Below are 23,277 nucleotides of genomic sequence, written 5' to 3'. Positions count from 1 at the left end.
CTTTTGGTTGCGCTTTAACTCAATTCACGATAAATTTGTCAGATTTTCTAGTCCCGAATCCACCTACTTTGGAGTTGAAAAACTCCTTGTTAGCTTTTAGGTTCTATAGAGACCTCTCAAAATAATGTGAAATAAAGCACTAAAGTGAATGTCTATTTCTCCATTTGACAGCAATTCTTTTATAACTGTAATTATTGAATCTATTAAGATTTCTACAATCTTGCAATGAGGAAAATGCTTCTGTCAATGACTGTCATGTAAACTTCAACTGTTAATATAAACTTTGAAGAAATAGCCATCAACATACTTCTGATAAAATAAATCAACCAATAAGTTAACAAAGTGGGGGAAAGAAGAAAGACACATTGATTACACTGAAAAATTAACAAAGCTGTTAAGAAAACTTAGATTTAAAAGTGTTTGGTAAACTAAAATTGGCTTCCCTAGTGGTTCAGTGGTAAAGAATCCACTTGCCAATGCAGGTTCAATCCTTGAGTCAGGACGATTCCCTGGAGGAGGAAATGGCAGCTCACTCCAGTATTCTTGCCTGGGAAATCCCATGAACAGAGGAGCCCGGCATGCTACAGCCCACAAGGGTGCAAAAGAGTCTGACATGACTTAGCAACTAAACAACAACAAAAATAGAACTTTAAATAGTAACTACTTAACGAAACAAAGATGGCAGAACAAAGACCAAATATAACAGTGCGTGCATGCTAAGTTGCTTCAGTTGTGTATGACTCTTTGCAACCCTAGAGACCACAGCCAGCCAGGCTCCTCTGTCCATGGGATTCTCCGGGCAAGAATACTGGAGTGGGTCACTATTACCTTCTCCAGCGGATCTTCCCAACCCAGGAACTGAACGTGCATCTCCTGCACTGGTAGGCAGAGCCATCTGGGAAGCTGCTAAAAAGCCAGCTAGATGCTTGTTATTTACAAGAGGAAAAACTGCCTCAAGGAGATACCACTTCATACCCACTAGGTTGGTTATAACCAAAAAGACAGTAACAAGTGCTAGCAAGAATGTCGGAGAAGGTGATGGCACCCCACTCCAGTACTCTTGCCTGGAAAATCTCATGGGCGGAGGAGCCTGGTAGACTGCAGTCCATGGGGTCGAGAAGAGTCGGACATGACTGAGCGACTTCACTTTCACTTTCATGCACTGCAGAAGGAAATGGCAACCCACTCCAGTGTTCTTGCCTGGAGAATCCCAGGGACGGGGGAGCCTGGTGGGCTGCCGTCTACGGGGTCGCACAGAGTCAGACATGACTGAAGCGACTTAGCAGCAGCAGCAAGAATGTGGAGAAACAGGAACCCTCAAACATCACTGGTGAGACTGTAAAATGGTACAACTCCTTTGGAAAACCATCTGGCAGTTATTCAAAGGTTAGACAAAGTCACCCAGTATTTCCACTTCTAAATAAAAACCGACACCATATGTCCATATAAAAACATGTATATGAATATTCATAAGCTTTATTCATAATACTGAAAAAATAGAAGCAACCCAAATGTCCATCAACTGATGAATTTTAAAAATGTGGTACAATGAAATACTATTTTCCTATAAAAAAGAAGGAAGCACTGAAACATGCTATAACATGAATGAAGCTTGAAAACATTAGGCAAATCCATAAAGACAGAAACTGCATTAGTAGTTCCAGGGGCTGGGGAGTTGGGACTGGAGAGTGACTTTTAATGAGTATAAAGTCTCTTTTCAGAGTGATGAAAATGTTCCAACACTGACAGTGGTGATAGTTGCACAACTCTGGGAATATACTGAAGCCAATGAATTGCACACTTTAAAAGAGTAAATTTTATGGTAAATTCAATCCTAAAGGAAATCAGTCCTGAATATGCACTGGAAGGACTGATGCTGAAGCTGCAACTCCAATTTGGCCACCTGATGTGAAGAACTGACTCATCTGAAAAGACCCTGATGCTAGGAAAAATTGAAAGTAGGAGAAGGGGACAACAGAGGATGAGATGGTTGGATGGCATCACCGACTCGATGAAAATGAGTTTGTGTAAGCTCTGAGAGCTGGTGATGGACAGGGAACCCTGGTGCGCTGCAATCCATGGGGTCACAGAGAGTCAGACATGACTGAGCGACTGAACTGACTGATTTATCAGTAAAGCCACTATTTAAAACACAAAGGTTGAAAAAACAAAAAACACAGCTTTTATCAGGCAGATAGTAATAAAAAGGAAGCTTAAAAAAAGTAACAACACAAAACAAAGGTAACTTTATGAGGAAAAGTCTAAAAGCAGGAGGGGAAAAAAAACAGTTTAATTCGAGACTTTCCCCCTCAGATTAAAAAACAAAGGATGGTCATTCTCACCACCATTATTCAACAGTGTATTGCAATCCCAAAAAGTGCAACAAGATAACAGCATATAAGGGACTAGAAGAAGAAATAAAACTGTCTCTATTACCAGATGACATTGTAGCCGTATATAGAAAATTTCAAAAATTAAAAAAAAAAAAGCCTTCTTAGAACTAAGTAATGAGCTCAACAAGGTCACAAGATAGAAAATCAAGAACAAAAAGTCAAGTGTACCTCTATATACTAACCACCACCATGAAAAATCAAAATTTAAATTATAATACCACCTGTAATCACTCAACAGAGTGAAATACTTAGATATAGCTCTAATAAACAAGTGTAAGACTTGTATACTGAAAACTACAAACAAAATGCTAATGAACAAAATAAAAGAAAAATTAAATGCAAAGACATTCATATATTGAAAGACTCAACAGAAAAACTGTATATTATCCCTAAGTTGATATAGAGGTATAACTCGATTTCCATCAAAATCTCAGGGTTTTTTTTTTTGGTAGAGAGAGACAAGACAACTTTAAAAATTTATATGGAAAGGCAAAGAAACTAGAATAGCTACAAAAATTTTAAAACAAAACAATAAAGTTAGAGAAATTACTCTGCTCAATTTTATGAGACTATATATCTATGGTAACCAAGATCATATGATATAAGTGAGAGACAGAAAACAGATCAGTGGAACAGAACAAAGGACTCAGAAACAGACCCAGATAAGTATGGACAGTGATTTTTGACAAAGGTGAAAAAGCAATTCAATGGAGGAAGGATATACTTTTAAAACAAATGATACTGAAGTAATCAGAAATCTGTAGACAAACCTCACCTTATATAAAAGGTAACAACAAATGGAGCACAGAGTTAAAGGTAAAACATAAAAATATAAACCTTTTAGGAAAAAACCACAGGAGAAATCTTTCAGACATATCTAGAGTTGAGCAGAGAGTTTTTAGACTTTAAAGAGTTATTAGACTTTACATCAAAAGCATGATCTATAAAAGAAAAAAAATTCAATTTTGCTCTGTATAATACCCAATCAAGAAGATAAAAAACAACTACAAAACAGGAGAAAATATTGGCAAACCACATATTCAACAAAGGACTAGTATCTAGAATACATAAAGAACTTTGAAAGCTCAATAATGAAAAAACAAATACTCCAATTAGAAAATGGATAAAAAATATGGAGAAAATTCACTAAAGAGGATATTCGGATGCCAAATAAGCAAATAAAAAGATGTTCAATATTATTAGCCATTAAGCCAAATTAAAATCATAAGCTATCACTACACATCTATCAGAAAGGCAAAAGAAAAAAAAAAACAACCAAATGATGTAAAAGATTCAGAGAAACTGGATCACTTATACATGGCCAGTAGAAATGCAAAATGGTATAGTTATTGTTTGTGACTTCCGAGAGTCTCTGTTTCCCTCAGTCCTATGGAAGTTCTGTAAACAAATCCTGCTGTCCTTCAAAGTCAGATTTCTTGGGGATTCCCAGTCCCTTTGCAGGATCCTCAGGCTGGAAAGTCTGATGTGGGGCCTAGAATCTTTTCAACAGTGGGACTTCTTTGCTATTACTGTTCTTCAGTTTGTGGGTCACCCACTCAGAGGGTATGGGATTTGATTTTAACGTGATTGTTTAAAAAAACTTATGATCAACCTAGACAGTGTATTAAAAAGCAGAGACATCACGTTTCTGACAAAGGTCCATATAGTCAAAGCTATGGTCTTTCCAGTAATCATGTATGGATGTGAGAGTTGAACCATAGCGAAGGTTGAGCACCAAAGAATTGATGCTTTCGAACTGTGGTGCTGAACAAGACTCTTGACAGTTCCACAGACAGCAAGGAGTTCAAACCAGTCAATCCTAAAAGAAATCAGTCCTGAATATTCATTGGAAGAACTGATGCTGAAGCTGAAGCTCCAATATTTTGGCCACCTAATGCAAAGAATTGACTCATTGGAAAAGACCTTGATGCTGGGAAAGGTTGAAGGTGGGAGGAGAAGGGGACAACAGAGGATGAGATGGTTGGATGACATCACCGATTCAAAGGACATGAGTTTGAGTAAACTCCAGGAGATAGTGAAGGACAAGAAAGCCTGGCGTGCTGCAGTCCATGGGGTTGCAGAGAGTTAAACACGACTTAGTGACTGAACAACATAGTAACTGTGGAAAACAATTTTGCAGTTCCTTTTAAAACTGGAAATGAACTTACCATATGGCTCATCAATTGAATACTCGGGCATCTATCTTAGAGAAAGAAAAACTTATTTCCACACAGAAACCCATATATAAAGGGTAATATCAATTTTATGCATAATAGCCAACACACTGGAAACTATCTACAATGTCTGTCAGTGCATAAAATGGCTAAATAATAGAACACCTGCAACAGACCACTTCCTAGAAATAAAAGAAGAACTGCTGATATACACAACAACTTGGATAAACCTCAAAGAAATTATGCTGAGTGAAGAGCCAATCTTCAAAGGACATAAGGCATGATTTTTTAATATTGGTGAAATAATTTACAGATAGAGCACTGATTAGTGGCTGCAAGGGACTAGGCATGAGGGAGGACGGTAGTGAGGCTATGAAAGGGTAGTAATAGACAGTCATGTGGACTTGGCGGTAGTTACATGAAGCTACCATGTGATGTGATGTTCAAGCTGGTTTTAGAAAAGGCAGAGGAACAAGAGATCAAATTGCCAACATCCGTTGGATTATCGAAAAAGCAAGAGAGGTCCAGAAAAACATCTATTTCTGCTTTATTGACTATGCCAAAGCTTCTGACTGTGTGGATCACCACAAACTACGGAAAATTCTGAAAGAGAAGGGAATACCAGACCACCTGACCTGCCTCTTGAGAAATCTGTATGCAGGTCAGGAAGCAACAGTTAGAACTGGACGTGGAACAACAGACTGGTTCCAAATAGGGAAAGGAGTACGTCAAGGCTGTATATTGTACATCAAGGCTGTATACTGTCACCCTGCTTATTTAACTTATATGCAGAGTACATCATGAGAAACGCTGGGCTGGAGGAAGCACAAACTGGAATCAAGATTGCTGGGAGAAATATCAATAACCTCAGATATGCAGATGATACCACCTTTATGGCAGAAAGTGAAGAAGAACTAAAGAGCCTCTTGATGAAAGTAAAAGAGGAGAGTGAAAAAGTTGGCTTAAAGCTCAACATTCAGAAAACAAAGATCATGGCATCTGGTCCCATCACTTCATGGCAAACAGATGGGGAAAACAGTGGAAACAGTGGCTGACTTTATTTTTGGGGGCTCCAAAATCACTGCAGATGGTGACTGCAGCCATGAAATTAAAAGATGCTTGCTCCTTGGAAAAAAAGCTATGACCAACCTAGACAGCATATTAAAAAGCAGAAACATTACTTTGCCAACAAAGGTCCATCTAGTCAAGGCTATGGTTTTTCCAGTAGTCATGTATGGATGTGAGAGTTGGACTATAAAGAAAGCTGAGCGCCGAAGAATTGATGCTTCTGAACTGTGGTGTTGGAGAAGACTCTTGAGTCCCTTGGACTGCAAGGAGATCCAACCAGTCCATCCTAAAGGAAATCAGTCCTGAATATTCTTTGGAAGGACTGACACTGAAGCTGAAACTCCAATCCTTTGGCCACCTGATACGAAGAACTGACTCATTTGAAAAGACCCTGATGCTGGGAAACACAGAAGGCGGGAGGAGAAGGGGACGACAGAGGATGAGATGACTGGATAGCATCACGGACTTAATGGACATGAGTTTGAGTATACTCCGGGAGTTGGTGATGGACAGGGAGGCCTGGCATATTGCAGTCCATGGGGTCACAAAGAGTCGGACACGACTGAGTGACTGAATTGACTGAATCATGTGATAAAGTTGCAGAGAGGTATACACACAAAAATGAATGCATATATAACTGATATAATTTGAATAAGTCCTGTGAGTTGTACCAACGTTAATTTTCTAGTTATTAAGATATTGCACTACAGCTAGAAAAGATGCTAACAATGCGGAAGCTGGGTGGAGGGTAGACAGGATGATCCTTACTGTGCACTTCTTTGTAATTTTCTGTGAATCTATGATTATTTCATAATCAATTAAAAAAAGCTATAACTTGGAAAAAAATATTTGCAAATCACGTATCTAAGGACTAGTATCTAGAATACATATACGGCAACTCTCAAAATTCAACACTATATAAACAAACAATTAAATTAAAAAATGTGAAATTGTTTGACATATATCACAGCAAGATCCTCTTTGACCCAGCTCCCACAGTAATGGAAATAAAAACAAAAGCAAACAAAAAGGACTTAATTAAACTTAAAAGCTTTGGCACAGCAAAGGAAATAATAAATAAGATTAAAAGACAACGCTCAGAATGGGAGAAAATAATTGCAAATGAAACAACTGACAAAGGATTAATCTCCAAAATATATAAGCAGCCCATCCAGCTCAATACCAGAAAAACAAACCAATAAAAAAATGGGTGGAAGACCTAAACAGACATTTCTCCAAAGATGTACAGATGGCTAACAAACACATGAAACGATGCTCAGCATTGCTCATTATTAGAGAAATGAAAATCAAAACTACAGTGAGGTATCACCTCACACTGGTCAGAATGGCCATCATTAAAAAATCTACAAACAATAAATGCTGGACAGGATGTGGAGAAAAGGGAACCTTTTTGCACGTTGGGAATGTAAAGTGATACAGCCACTATGAAGAAGAGTATGAAGTGAAGTGAAGTGAAGTCGCTCAGTCGTGTCCGACTCTTTGCGACCCCATGGACTGTAGCCTACCAGGTTCCACCATCCATGGGATTCTCCAGACAAGAATACTGGAGTGGGTTGCCATTTCCTTCTCCAGAAGAAGAATATGGAGATTCTTTAAAACACTAGGAACAGAACTACCGTATCACTCAACAATCCCACTACTGGGCATAGATCCTGAGAAAACTGTAACTGAAAGAGACCTATGTACCCCAGTGTTCACTTTGTACAACAGCTAGGACATGGAAGCAACAGATGACTGGATACAGAAATTGTAGTACATCTATACAATGGCTATTACTCATTGTCAGTCCTAATGAGCTGGATGAACCTAGAGCCTATTACACAGAGTGAAGTCAGTCAGAAAGAGTAAGACAAATACTGTATATTAACTCATGTGTATGGAATCTAGAAAGATGGTCCTGATGAACCTACTTGCAGGGCAGCAGGGGAGACACAGAAATAGAGAAGAGACTTGTGGACACAGCGGGGCAAGGAGAGGGTGGGACGAATGGAGAAGGGCATGGAAAGATATACATGACCATATGTAAAATAGACATGCAGCGGGAATTGGCTGTGTAACAAGGGAGCTCAACCCAGTGCTCTGTGACAACCTAAAGGGGTGGGATGGGGTGGGAGATGAGAGTGGGGCTCAGGAAGGAGGGGACATATGCATATCTGTGGCTGATCCATTTTGATGTATGGCAGAAATCAGCACAATATTGTAAAGCAATTATCCTCCAATTAGAAAAATAAGGAAAACAATGTGAAAGAAATGTACAAATACTTCAGCAAATACACACATGGAAAGATGTTCAACATCATCATTAGCGATTAGGGAAATACAAATTAGAACACAATGTGATATCACTACATACATAATTAAACACTGAAAATAAAAAGCAACAAAAACATAAGCTGGCAAGGATGAAGAGAAACTGGGTCTCTCATATATTGCCAGTGGAAGCATAAAATGGTATGCACACTCAGGAAAACAGTTTGGTGTTTCTTCAAAAAACTAAACACATACTTAGGACTCAGAAAACTCACTACTGGGTATGTATTAAGGAAAGAAAGAGGAAACTTACGTCCATACAAAAACCTATATATGAAAAAGAAAAAAGGAAAAAAAAACTGCACATCAGTGCTTATAACATTATTTGTAGTAGCAAAAATTGAAGAAAACCAAAACACCCTTCAACAGGTAAAAAGGTAGAGTAACTGACACATGCATACCATGAACTACTACTTAGCAATAAAAAGGAGTGGAATGCAAATTTCCAACACAAATCATAAAGTCAAAAGATCTCACAATAGAAAAAAGTTGTGATTTATATCACAAAGTGCTAAATTCCTTAATTTTACAGATCAGAGAAAACCAATTTTTTTTTAAGTCCTTGAATTTAATGACTAAACTTTAAATATGTTGACTGCTTGACAATTTTTCTTTGGTTCTATATTTTCTCATTTCTCAGATTAAGCTTATTCTTTGAAATAAAATGTTACTTTCCTTAAGATGTTTTTTTAATAGGACCATTTTTTAAGGTTTTATTGAATTTGTTACAATACTGCCTCTGTCTTTCCTTTTGGTTGTTTGGCTGCAAGGCATTTGGGATCTGAGCTCCCCGACAAGGGATCGAACCTGCATCCCCTGCATTGAAAGGCGAAGACTTAACCACTAGACCGTCAGGGAAGTCCCATAGATGCCACGGAAGTCCCATAAACCAATTTTTAAATGAGCAAAGTTCACAGAACAGTTCAAAGAGAAAGAAATAGAACCATCTTAAACAAACTAAATCCTCACTCTTAAGAGATGCAAGTAAAAACTTCAATGTGTTACAGATACTCACCTAATCTGAAGTGTTCAAAAAGTTTAGTAACAGTATTGCTGAGGCATAGGGAAAAAAATATTCTCTACATAGCCACTAGCATTATGAATTGGCAAAAACCTTTTCTGGAGGGAAATTTGGCAACATCTATCAAAATTTTAAACAGACATTCTACTTCTAGGAATTTATCTTATAAAAATATTGGATATATTTGGACATGTGCATAGGGATATATATCCCAGAACAATCTGTGTAATACAGCTTTTCTGTGTAATACAGTTTTTAATAGCAGGAAAGTAAATGTCAATCAACAGAAGAATATTTAATAAAACACAGTCCAATCAACTGCATACTAAGCAGATGCTAAAAAAAGAATGAGGCAAATATGAGGACAAAAACTTTCTGGAAAGACATAAAAGGAACTGAAAGCAACACCTGTGGCTGAAATAAAATTAGGAGAGAGACTTCCTTTTCACTATAAACTCTTTGGTAACTTTTGACTTTTACATTAAATAAAAATGCATTAAAAATGTATTTTGAGTAAAAATTAAATATAATAAATAGACCAAGAGACTAACAGTTTCATTTTGATAAAACAGAAATAGACTCACAGACAAGGAAGATGAATTTATGGTTGCCAGGGGAGGGGGAGGGGGCTTAAATTAGGAGTTTGGGAATAAAATATACACACTTCTATACATAAAATATATAACCAACAAGGACCCACTGTATAGCATAGGGAACTATACTCAGTATTTTGTAATAAACTATAATTAAAAAGAATATATATTTATATATAAAGCTGAATCACTTTACTACATACTTGAAACTATTACAAATATTTTAATAAAAAGTTTTAAAAATAAAATTGCAATTTACATTTCTTAATGGACACTAGTGTATGGTGATACTACTGTATACAACAACAAATGTAACTAAAATGCATAAGAAACAAATTAGTCAAATTTGCCAAAGTTTAAAATAAATAAATATTCTCTACATCTTTTAGAAAAGAAAAGAGAAGAAACCAGTGCTGCCAAATTAGGAAGACAAGTTTCTAGGGAAGAAACCCGCCTACAGAAAGAATTAGTGCTTTTGATTTCCTAAATTTCAAGTACAGAAGAGCACAGCTTGTGTTGAATTGTTAGAAGGCAAATTTTCTAAAAGCAGAGTAAATCATAAACCTTTGAATGCCCTTTTCAGTACTTATCAGAGCCCACGTCCTTGAATTTGCATCACCTGATCTTCAGGCACTGGCTATTAGGCATGTCAAAGAAGGCAAATTCAATTATAAAAAATGAGAGGAGAAGGAAACTGTGAAACCTAATCCAATGCCAGAGGAGCCCTTGGCAGAAAACACTGGTAACCAATGTTATTAAGATGTAGCAGAAACCCTACCCGCACCGCACAAAACAAGATGGATCATTTTAACTATTTAGGAATGCTGACACCATCTGCTGTCTTGTTTCCTAAGGCAAAAAATCAAGTGTGTGTGTGTGTGTGTATGTGTGTGTATAATCGGATGAATAAATATATATTAATTCAAATATTTTCTATAAATCATTCACACATCTTCCCAAGTCTAAAATAACTGTAATTTCCTTTATGCAAATGTTCTACTTTAAAAAGGAAACAGACTGACCTAGCTTTCTAAAATACTAAGACTATAAACCCTATACACTTAGGCTGTTGAACTTACCTAGGAGTATCAATACACTGTTCCACATTGAAGTAGAACTACTCGTAATAGAACTCAGGAAAATCAAACACACATTGAGAAAGTATGTGGTGTTTTAGACCTGTGGTGTTTAATGAAAAAGACTGTTTGACAAACATTAAAACCTATATAGAAGCCACCTTCCAAGACTTATAAAAAGAGTGAGGGAGGGATAAATTGGGAGACTGGGATTGACATATACACACTACTATATATAGAACAGATAGTAAGAACCTACTGTATAGAACAGGGAACTCTACTCAATTCTCTGTAATGAACTATATGAAAAACAATCTAAAAACAGTGGATATATGTATATGTATAACTGATTCACTTTGTTGTATAGCAGAAACTAACACAACATTGTAAATCAACTATACATCAATAAAAAATAATTTTAAAAAAGACTTAAAAAGAAAAAAGTGACTTGCTTCATGACAAACCGAAGGATGACATCCATACGATCTTAAAATGTGTTTCAGATTCTTTGCAAAAGAACATTAGAAAAGACTTTATTTATTGTATTTAAATAAAGTGGAGCGCTAATAACTGTTTACTGTGGTTACCATATAAAAGGTTCTTTTGAGAGTATACAGATGAATATATCAGAGTTAATCTTGAGGAAAAAATAACAAAATTTTATTAAGAGCATGCAAGAAAGTGAAACTGATTTGGATGGGAAACATCAAAGCATCCGAAATAGGCCTCATAGAACAAACTGGATTTTAATATTGAAGGACAAAAATACACAGAAAATTAAGCATTTTACTTTATAACCACTTTCACCTGATCTCCCAATTCTTCCAGTTACTATGGACAATGAAAAGAGTTCTCTTTAATATGTGTTCCAAAATGAAGAAGGACCTTAAAATTACTTACTGTTAAAGAAATAAATGGCACCCCACTCCAGTACTCTTGCCTGGAAAATCCCATGGACGGAGGAGCCTGGGAGGCTGCAGTCCATGGGGTCGCTAAGAGTCGGACACGACTGAGCAACTTCACTTTCATTTTTCACTTTCATGCATTGGAGAAGGAAATGGCAACCCACTCCAGTGTTCTTGCCTGGAGAATCCCAGGGACGGGGAAGCGTGGTGGGCTGCCGTCTATGGGGTCACACAAGAGTCGGACACGACTGAAGTGACTTAGCATAGCATAGCATAGCAAAGAAATAAAATGATTATAAAAATGGATAAAAATTATCTAATAAAGTAGGGGAATGCCAAAACTATTGTTTTTAGTTAGAAACACGAACCATGCATACAATACAAACATTCAGCTTACACTGGAACCCTTAAACTCTGTCTAAATTTAGTGCTTACAGATAAAATGGAAGGGGAAAAAATGAAAAATTAAATTTATCCATCACATTCTGAACTCAAATGATCATGATCAATTAGCTAAGTACAGGTCAAAACTAAATTCTTAAGAGTTTGTAATGTTTTTAAATGTATGTTATGTTGAGAAAGAAAGAGAATGCTGCAAGGCATTTAATTTTTCAGAAAATAGTTTTCTAGATTCAAAACAAATGACCTACTAGCAAAAGCCATCCTTTAGAAAACTGAATTCTACAATGAGGTAGTCACTTCAATTAATGAAGTACAGAGAAAGTCTTTTAACAATGTTAAAAATCTTACAGATTCTTTTTTTCAGTCGTTTCTGTTACTTAGCAGGGCTTTAAAATATTTTCATTTGAAACTCTTGCAGATTACTCAGAATCTTTTTTCAATCTTTTCAGAGTCTCTGAGTATTTCCATCCCACAAATATTTACTGGATCAATAAACTCCCACAAATCACTTTCTGGTGAGCTTTCTATGTATAACCAAATTGTTTTATTTTATTTCTATGATAAGAGTGAGAAACTAGAAATCTATTTACATCCCACTAAGCAATTCTATACCACCTAGCATTTTGTGTGTATATCAAAAATAATGGATTTATTCATGAAGACAGGCTTCCCTGGTGGTTCAGATGGTAAAAAAATATGCCTGCAATGCAGGAGAGCTGGGTTCAATCCCTGGGTCAGGAAGATTCCCTGGGAGAAGGGAATGGCAACCCATTCCAGTATTCTTGCCTGGACAATCCCATGGACAGAGGATCCTAGTAGGCTACAGTCCATTGGGTCACAAAGAGTCGGACACGACTGAGCAACTAACACACAAATTCATAAAGTCTGGTGTTCTATTAATACGAAATCACCACAAACAATGAGTTAGTGAATACTGAACCATTGCTCCTAGGAGAAACAAAGGGTTAAGTTCCTATAAGCCTCTGATCACAACATTTTCAACAACTGATCAATATCTAACCTTGTTTTCTGTGTGTTTCTATTTAAAGACACATTATTTGATATATATTGATAATTCATTAACACTAAGTTCACTGCCAACAGCACTGTAATTCATGCCTGAGCAAAAATACTATGTATATTTTCTCCATAATGCACATCACAGCCTTTTTGCATTTCAGAACATTATAGACAAAACTTCAGCACTATGTTTGGGGGCCATTTTAAACAATGTGATCACCAACAAAAAGCACCGAAATGCAAAAAATGTGGCATTAAGTAGAGTGCAAAGAGGACATTTGTTTATGAGAGCAGAAAACAAGAAGACAAGAACCACCTAATCAACCACAGGTTGAATGCTCGCATCAGCAAACTCCAGTGTTTTGCAGCTCCGTGCATGTCTCTAAATGGCTATGCAACTGTTGTAAGAAGTGATTTTGAATTTACAAGTAAATTTGAGACAGCACACATTCACTCACCAGAATGTACAAATAATGAGGCTCAACAACACAAAGAAAGTTCAATTAAATAAACCTTATGGGAAATATTTTAGCACTTCAGTCAATTTTGTAAATGCAAGGGTTTACTTATTGGATTTCAAGAATAGGTAAAACTTTATGACACTGTTCTTAAACTGTTACATGAAAACACTCCGTTAAAGCATTCTATAACTTTTCAGATGAAGCGTAAAGAGAGAAATATTATTTAAAATTCACTGACTACTCTTAAAAAAGTCATTAAGAAGAAAATACCATATAGAAAGATAGCAAAAGCTATCTGTAGCCTTAACATAATTTCTTATGAACTATCTCCTTCTATTATTTTTTTAGGGGAGAACCAGATGTTTACCTGTTATTTTTACACACTAAAAAGTTCATAAGGATAAAGTATCCTGAAGTAGTAAGACAAGATATTAAGCTACAAAGGCATAAAAAATTAGTGTAGACAATTATAAGTGAGTATATAACATACATACTTAAGCAAAGTACCTCATTTAAATATCAATAATTTAAATGTTCAATTTTATTTATTTAAAATATTATTCAATATAACCATAATGTATATCCAGTTTGTATTTCTACTTTTCATAACAAAATTTAATAGACATGTATGTCATCTATTCACTCTGGTACCTGAAATTCATATTAGTGAAACTGAAAACAAGATATGCTAATTATTAACCATGTTTTGGCAGCGAAAAACTAGAAAATATGTCTTTTAATAGAGGACTTATTTAGAACACAGAATTAACAGTCTTTAATAAGAAATGAGCTACTATATATACACATGCTCACACATGTACACATACACATTATATACGCATGTGTATGTATACACATGTGTATGTATATATGTGTGATGTGAAAGTCGCTCAGTTGTGTTTGACTCTTTGTGATCCCATGGACTATACAGTCCATGGAATTCTCCAGGCCAGAATACTGGAGTGGGTAGCCTTTCCCTTCTCCAGGGGATCTTCCCAATCCAGGGATCGAACCCAGGTCTCCCACATTGCAGGCGGATTTTTTACCAGCTGAGCCACAAGGGAAGCCCATGTGTATATATGGCCTCCAACAAAAATGGGAAGATGAACAAGGAGAAATGTCTATACTATATTAGTAAGACAAAGGGAGGAAGAAACAAGTCACAGAATACCATGTACAATATGATTCCTTCTTAAACATGAGGAACATAACGTGCTTATGTATGCATACACACTGAAGTGCTAATGAGGAAGGGAATTTGGCACTTTCACTTTTTATAATGAGCGTGTGTAAATTTTAGAAGTTTACAGCAGGTTCTCAACAAGTGTTTCCTTATTAATGGCTGTTTTACAAATGTGATAAAATTCATGTTGTTTGAAAATGACTCCTATAATCTTAATTTTTTCATGTATTCTGCTAAATAATTTAAAACAAACATTTCCTAGTTCAAGAATTTCTGTAAATGTTCTCAAAATTCAACACTCACCAATCCCCCAAACTGAAATGTTTACTGATTTGTAACAGGGATTGACAAATTTTTTCTGTAAAAGCCAGACAGTAAATATTTTAAGGTTTTGCAGACATGCATGGTCTCTGGTGCATATTCTTCTTCGTCTTTGTTTTTACTTTACAACCCTTTAGGAATATCAAAATAAAAAAAGTTCTTAGCTCAGATCCACCAAAACAGGCTGCAGGCAGGATCTGCCTTTCCAGCCACAGTTTGGCAATCACTGATTTTTAACAACAAACCAGCATCTGGAAGCCTGATATTTTAAATGTATTACACTGAACATATCAGAGATCCCAACAGGGTCAGTTTTCTTCTACCTTAAATAAAGTAAGGGAGCATAGAGCAATTAAAACTTCTAGTTGATTAACACATCGAATTCTATTCATATATTAGACACTGACCAAACAATGGGAAAACACAGTACATGAAATTTCAAGTGTGTATCATGCGTGTACCTGTAAGACACACATATTCACTTGAAAAAGTCAACTGAAATTGAAATACTACACATCAAAACTTACATCTCCTTCTATAATCATTTAAACCATTTACTCATTTAAATAATCAAAAATATCAAGTCATTTTAGATGTCATCAACCCTTAAAAATTAAAAACAATTCAGAGACTGACAGTAATTACTGGGTTTTGATTTTGTAAAGGTTACTATAAAATATTAATCAACAATCTAAAATATTATACTTTTAAAAACATTTATATTTTTGGAAAGTTTTTAACATTCACGTTGTCAGAACCCATCACTGAAGACCTGAATATACTTTTTTCCTGTCTAAAAGACAGCTTATATATATTTGATTTTGTCTAAAACTGAAAGATTCTTATTACCATCTGGATGCTACTACCAAATATAAAATTCATTATGAATGATAATCTGGGTTACATTCAAACTCAAAAGTGAAAATGTATCCTCCAATAGTAACCAAATAACCATTATAGAATAATCTTACCTAGACTGGTAGGTTTTATCAGTTCATCCAGTAAATCATAAAATGGCAATTTTTGAAGTTTTATATCCGGATGGACTGGGTGAAGAGCTGATGTAAGATGTGGGAGTTCCAGTTCATGTTTAGGTCCCAGAAGAGAAACAGGGAGTAACGGTGATGATGCAGGGTGACCATCGTAAGTGAGTTGTGGAATGGTAGATGGAGACAAAGTTGCTGGCATAGGACTTGAATGTACGTTGGGGATGGACAAGTCCGCAGGCGTCATGATTTTCTGGGGGAACCTCCGCCTATACAGTTCTTTAATTTTCATTTGTACAGCAGGACTGCAGCCAGCCTTTAGCAAATGCAGGGCTTTTGTGAGAAGTTCGTGTTTGCGTCCGTGCTTGTTTCTCCCAGCGTAGCCCAACAGTACTTGGAGTTCAGAAACTCTAAGGCTCATAACCATTTGCTTAGAGACAAAACAAAATGTGAAACATTAGTATTCCAATAACATAATTTACAACATTAAATGATACTTTATTATAACATTTTATCCTTATGTTTTGTTTACAAAGGCCAGTTCCGTTACAGTCAATTCTAGTTATTTCAAACTTAAAATCTAACCATTTAAAGTAAGTAAACAAAGAAATTTAAAATTAATGTTCATAAATCCACTAACTTCTATGTAGGGTTATGAAAGCTGTAAAATAAAGCAGACATGAGGTAGAACCACATCTCACCTCATTTTATTGTTATAATGAAAACGTCAGGTCTTTACCAAGCACTTACTAAGTCTCCAAGAGAGTGTACTGAGTGCTATGTGGATGGCAAAAGATAATGAGCCCTCAAGAAAATCTGTTTTCTTGGGGAAAATTATATACATACATGTGAAACACATAAATAGTCCACCTCAAGCACCAGATGTAAGCATGATACAAATATTGTAACATTATAGACAATATTGTATTCTATACTAATTTGGGGATTTATAGGGCTTAAACTATACCTTTTTGACCCATTATATACCAGATACATATGGTATTTTCATATGGACTGTCCTTAAATCTTTACACCACCACAAGGTGTTACCCTTCCTGCCTTACATGTGAAGAAACTAGTTAAGAAAGGTTGAATAACTTAGCTAAGGCCACTTAGCTACTATAATAAATATCAACCAGGATTCAAACCCAGATACATGTAATTTTCAATTACAGATACATGTAATTTTAAATACCATGATCTTTCATTAAACCATTAGGATGAAACTGGAAATATACTATTGACTCTATTGGCAAAGCTAGGCCAAAGCGTCCAGAAATTGGGACTTCACGGTCAGTCCAGGGATTAGGATTCTGCTTTCACTGCTGAGGGCCTGGGTTCAATCCCTCATGTGGAAACTAAGATCCCACATGTGCAACTAAAAAGTCCAGGAATTTAATCCACATGTCAAAATCCATAGCCTGTAGTAAAGAAATCTAACTTTGTTTAACTCTGTTTCCAAATTTCTTTCTCCTTTTCCCCCAACTTTTAATACTAAGAGACCACCAACAGGAAATATCAATGTATACCAATTCTCTCATTTTAAAGTTGAGGAAAATGAAACCCAAAGGGAAATATGACCCAAGATCGTAACAGCTATTAACAGCAGAATCCTGACTTTACCACCACTGACAGGTGTCAGGATGAAAGAAACATGTAAGCTCACCATCTGCTCTCTATTTTCCCACCTGTTTTGTACACTCTTGCACGTGTGCTCAGTCGCATCTGACTCTGCAACCCCATGGGCTGTAGCCCACCAGGTTCCTCTGTCCATGGGATTGTCCAGGTAGGAATACTGGAGTGGGTTGCCATTTCCTCCTCTAGGAGACCTTTCCAACCCAGGGAATGAACCCATGTCTGTGTCTCCTGCATTCTCAGGCGGATTCCTTACCACTGAGCCATCAGGGAGGCCTCATCCCAAATACCAGTAACACGAAAGCTGAACTGGCTTTCCTCATTTATGACCACTCCCTGAAATGACATCCATTTCAAGCCAATCATCTAGAAGTTACCTATATATTACAAAACAATTAAGAAAAACAGAAAAACAAGTGTATAAAGAGCTTTATATGCAATACAGGTGGTTAATCAAAAAACTATGAGCCCTTCCCCCACCTTCTGTGGCCTAGTCTCCTCAAAGCTCAGCTTTTGTCATCCTTGCCTTTTAGGCCTGGCAGAACTAAATGATTCTCTTTTCACTGCTCTCACTGGTCATTTTTCATATCTTTATTTTGGCACTTATTTTGCTGTACTACAATTTTATTTTTATACAAACAATTCCATGATCAGACTGAGGGCCTCTATGGTACAAGGTCATGTTACCTTCAGCATCTAACACTAAGGCCCAACAATAATGCCTCGACAATGAATGATGAACAAAATCAGGAAGTCATACCAAAAGAAAGGGTGGGGATGGATTCTACAGGGTTAAGTTATACATACAATTAAAATATAACTCCAAACGAACTCTCAAGTTCTTATGTTCACACAAAGATATAATGTAGACCTTAAAAACAAATTTTACCCCAAATCCTATAAATATATCTTTCTTTAGATTGCTATCAGAGGTTAAATAATTACTATAATGTCAATTTCTCCCTACTATTCAACCTGTCCTAAGAGTATAAAATAGTTTTAAAGATTTATTACTTATTTTAAAAGGAACAGAGATTTCAACAGAAAAGCACTGTATTAGTAAGCTAGCTTCTGCTCTTAGAGAATAACATGAATTATGCTTCAAAGATTATAGGTTAAAAATAAATTTGACATTAGTCAAATATATTTCATTTTGCAGAGAAAACACAATAAAGTTTTCAAAACAGAATGTCCTTCTATTTCAATTCAAATTCCATCTGAATTCAAATTCAACTCCATTCTCCTAAGTCAAACACAAACAAAAATCAACATTCATGGGTTACCATAAAATTATTTTGTCCTAACTCTATGGATGTAAGGATTTATATGCAGCATTTTGTCCTAACTCTTTATGGATGTAAGGATTTAAATGCAGCACAGATGGATTACTGCTCTATTTCTATGGAAGAGTACATTGACAACTCACATAAAATTAAATCTTCTGACTGATCATCAAAAGAAAAAAGTTAATGACATAGGTATAATTTTTGGTTTTGTTATCACAGGATGCATAATTAATCATAATTACTGTCCTCATTTTACAAATGGAAAAACTGAGCCCTAGAAAGGTTAAGAAATGTGTTGACTGTTACACAACTACTTCTACTCCAAACGTACTTTTATACTACGTCATTGTCTTTTAGAGAAAACAAACCACATGCCTTTCAGTTAGGGAAAAAAAGATCAATTTATTTAATATTCAATCTCAACTTCAAGCTTCAATATTTTAGCCTTAAAAAAATTGGTGGTTAAGATAAAAGAAAACTTCTGGATTCAAATTAACCACTGCACCTTATAATCAGATATAGTGAAAGATGAGGCTCTATCTATTGCTATTACTGGAGCAGCTTCTGCATAATCTTAAGGTCTGTAATAAGCATGCAGTATTTAAAAAATCAAGTGAAAGAGGGTGGGAAACACAAATATCTGAAGTTATCTATTACTCAAACCAAAAACTTCAGAGAAGCATGGAGCAGTCAATTCACAGTGCAAAGTGCTGACAACAGAGGTAAACTAAACACATCTGAAATGTTGAAATGCAGTGTATTTTAATCTTTCGTGTGTTTAAAATCTCCATTTGTTAACACTATAACAAAATGAACATTTATAACTAAGGATAACATCAACCACTGCTACTACTAGAAATCACTGCCTTCTCGGATAGCACTGTGCTGACTCTACACGCCCAAATGATAGTTCTCAGAATCCTGAGGAACTTAGAATGTCTGAGGAATGTATATATTTTGTATGGAAAGCAATCTGTAAAGGACATCTTTCTAAAATGAATCTTTTTAATCAGACAGAAATGCATACAGTTTTAAAAGTCAAAATTTTAGAAGGAAAACATGTCCCTTGCCCTGCCCCCATTTTTCACATCCTTAAGGCAACCATTTTCAAGTCTTTTTAGCTGTTTCTTCTGGCATTTCCCCTCCATTTCTACTATATAGTAGGTCTTTTAGAGTTATTTAAAATAACTAATATTTTAAATTTAAAAATTGTTTCCTATTAAAAGATAACGATTTAGATCTGTTGTATCTCCTCTACCTCCATCTTTCTTTTTAAAAATATTTATTCATTTATTTGGCTCTTCTGGGTCTTAGTTGCGGCATGCAAGATCTTTTTTGCTTTTTTTTTTAACTTGCAGCATGCAAGATCTTTAGTTGCAGAATACAAACTCTTAGTTGTGGCATGTGTGATCTAGCTCCCTGACCAGGGATGGGATTCCGGACCCCTGCACTGGGAGCACAGAGTCTTAACCTCTGGACTACCAGGGAAGTCCCTACCTCCACCTCTCCATCATCATTTTTGGTTGAATCAATTGCTGGTGTTAACATTATTACTATGGCTATAAATAATATTCACAGATGAGCCAAAAGTACATGATTACTGTTTATTTTTTGTATGACCTTCAGTTCAGTTCAGTCTCTCAGTCGTGTCCGACTCTTTGCAACCCCATGAATTGCAGCACGCCAGGCCTCCCTGTCCATCACCAACTCCTGGAGTTTACTCAAACTCACGTCCATTGAGTTGGTGATGCCATCTAGCCATCTCATCCTCTGTCGTCCCCTTCTCCTCCTGCCCCCAATCCCTCCCAGCAGCAGAGTCTTTTCCAATGAGTCAACTCTTCACATGAGGTGGCCAAAGTACTGGAGTTTCAGCTTTAGCATCATTCCTTCCAAAGAAATCCCAGGGCTGATCTCCTTCAGAATGGACTGGTTGGATCTCCTTGCAGTCCAAGGGACTCTCAAGAGTCTTCTCCAACATCACAGTTCAGAAGCATCAATTCTTCGGCGCTCAGCTTTCTTCACAGTTCAACTCTCACATCCATACATGATCACAGGAAAAACCATAGCCTTGACTAGACGGACCTTTGTTGGCAAAGTAATGTCTCTGTTTTTGAATATGCTATGACCTTACTTCTAGTTAATAACTGTACCATTTTTGTATTTGCTTAGTTTTCTATGAAGTAATAGTTAATTCACCTGCAAACTGCTAAAGTGCAAATTTCCTCTCAACATATTCAACTGTATCAGGTAAATCTCTGTTTTAATTTCCTTCTTCAAAATATACTTCCTAAAACCCTCCATTAGGTTCCAACTGGAACTGCTTGCTTTCTTGGTCTGGCAAAAAACTGTGGTGATGGAATTTCCCTCTAACTTATCCTGGGAATTCCCTTGTTACTCGTGTTGGACCTCGTTTCCTTGTTCTCACTTCTTCCTTTCTGGATTTTCTCTTTTTAGTGGGGTAGTTCCTCCAGTAGCTTCCTGAAAAGAGGGCATGGGAAGTACACTTTTAAAAATTCCTTGTATTGTCTAAAAATATCTTCATTTACTCACACTTAACAAGTGAGCTTGGCTCAGTACAGAATTCCAGACAAGAACGTATGTTCCGTCAGAATTTTGTAAGGCTTTCCTCATCATCTTCTGTTAAGAAGCCTGACATCTTTCTGATGGGCAATCTTTCACAGTCATCTATATATCCCTCACAGAAGTTTCTCATGGTTTTGTTTTTAATTGTATGAACTGACCATGGCTAAATTTTTACATTTAGTGATGTATGTCCGTCCTTCAATCCTGGGAAGATTTCTTACAGTAATCTTCCTTTGACTTCATTATCTTTCATGTCATTCTTTAGATTATGGCCTTCCTAAACTGTGTAATTCTCTTTTGCTCTTTTTCTTTTTCCTCTTGCATTTACATCTCTTGTTTTTAGCTCTATTTTCTGGGAGATTTCCTAAACTTTATCTTCTAACTCTTTTTAAAATTTTAATTTCTATGAGTTCTTTTCTGTTTGCTGCACATTTCTTTTCCTTCTACATCTTGTTCTTATTTTACATGAATTTATTATCTTCCTTTCTCTTGAGGATATAAATAAATTGGGTGTTTGACATTGTTGTTTTCTTCAGCTGCCTGCATTGTCTCTATAATTTGAGTTCTTTCTTACTGTTTTCTCTGGTCTCTGCCTCTCAGGCTTGATGTTCTCCTTGAGCAGGAGGAAATCTCTAGCTGTACATTTATATATATCTAATAATAAGTGCGTGCTCAGTCACTTTAGTCGTGTCCCACTCTGTGCGACCCTATGGACTGTAGCCCACCAGGCTCCTCTGTAAATGGGATTCTCCAAGAAAAGAATATTGGAGTGAGTTGCCATGCCCTCCTCCGGGGGATCTTCCCAACCCAGGGATCAAACTCGCAGCGTCTCCTGAGTCTTCTGAGTCGCAGACGGATTCTTTACCACTGAGCCACCCAGGAAGCCTCATATCTAAGATGACAAAGATGATCAGATGAACTGTGTGAGTGACCAGACCAGGGTACTTCACTCCAGGATGATCAGGCAGGAAACTTGACGATCATGAAGATTCCTTTTTTTCCTTTTATCTGATCAATTTTGGCAGAAAGGAATCCCTCAACCTCCTGGTTTGGCAATATAAGGTTGGCGTCCAGTGTTCTCAGAACACAGTAGTGGAATGGGGAGGGAGGAAGAAGAGGTCCTTACCATCCAGTAAGAACACATTTCAACTTAATCTCTTCTCAAATATTTAAGATTTTACACACACAGACACACACACACATATACATAGACTGTGTGTGCCTGTATAAGAACACTAGTTCAACCACAGAGAAAGGGCCCATACACTGAGAAAGATAAATAATCAAGCAATAGTAACAAGTATTGTAGACTGAGTGCTTTTGAGATTAAATAGAAAGTGCCAATGTTACTTTCTCATTAGCTATGACCCTGTGTTATTAAAGGTCATAACTAAATTCTGAATAAGAATTAGGTACTTTCTTTTGAACCACCTAATTACCCTTGTTCACACATTCCCACTGCAGTATTCTAAAGGATTAGTCATGAAGCAGACCCTGTATTACGAATCTTTATCTGGTATCAATTTGTAACTAATCATAAAGCAAAATGAATTCTAAAGGTAGACAAAAGAGGCATTTAACAATGTCCTAGTATTTCATTTATACTTTTGCTTTCTATCAACAAAAAAAATTATCGAAAATACTGTGCATACATTAAAGATGGTACAGTACACCAAAAATATTTTATTCATTATTTTCAAAGTTGGATTCTTCTTTCAGTGGAACTGACTCTGGGATCATTTCTAATCCTTTCCATTTGAAATAGTTAATAAACAGTTGTTAGATTAGCAATTTATCAGCAATGTCCAGTTCAACTGGAAAACCTAGTTAGACAGTTTC

General features: G+C 36.3%; 1 protein-coding gene across 3 annotated transcripts in view; it reads right to left on the bottom strand.

Moving 5' to 3' along the window:
• The window catches only part of PIAS1 (protein inhibitor of activated STAT 1), a 128,169-nt gene that overhangs the window by 72,998 nt on the left and 31,894 nt on the right, over positions 1–23,277 (bottom strand). For all 3 annotated transcript variants that reach the window (XM_055536818.1, XM_055536817.1, XM_055536816.1), the window contains exon 2: positions 15,920–16,364. In XM_055536818.1, the coding sequence (XP_055392793.1) occupies positions 15,920–16,364 (445 nt within the window). The remainder of the gene's footprint in view (positions 1–15,919; positions 16,365–23,277) is intronic.

Source organism: Bubalus kerabau, chromosome 10, assembly GCF_029407905.1.
Source record: "Bubalus kerabau isolate K-KA32 ecotype Philippines breed swamp buffalo chromosome 10, PCC_UOA_SB_1v2, whole genome shotgun sequence".
NCBI classification, from domain to species: domain Eukaryota; kingdom Metazoa; phylum Chordata; class Mammalia; order Artiodactyla; family Bovidae; genus Bubalus; species Bubalus kerabau.
This window is presented reverse-complemented; position numbering and strand designations above follow the sequence as displayed.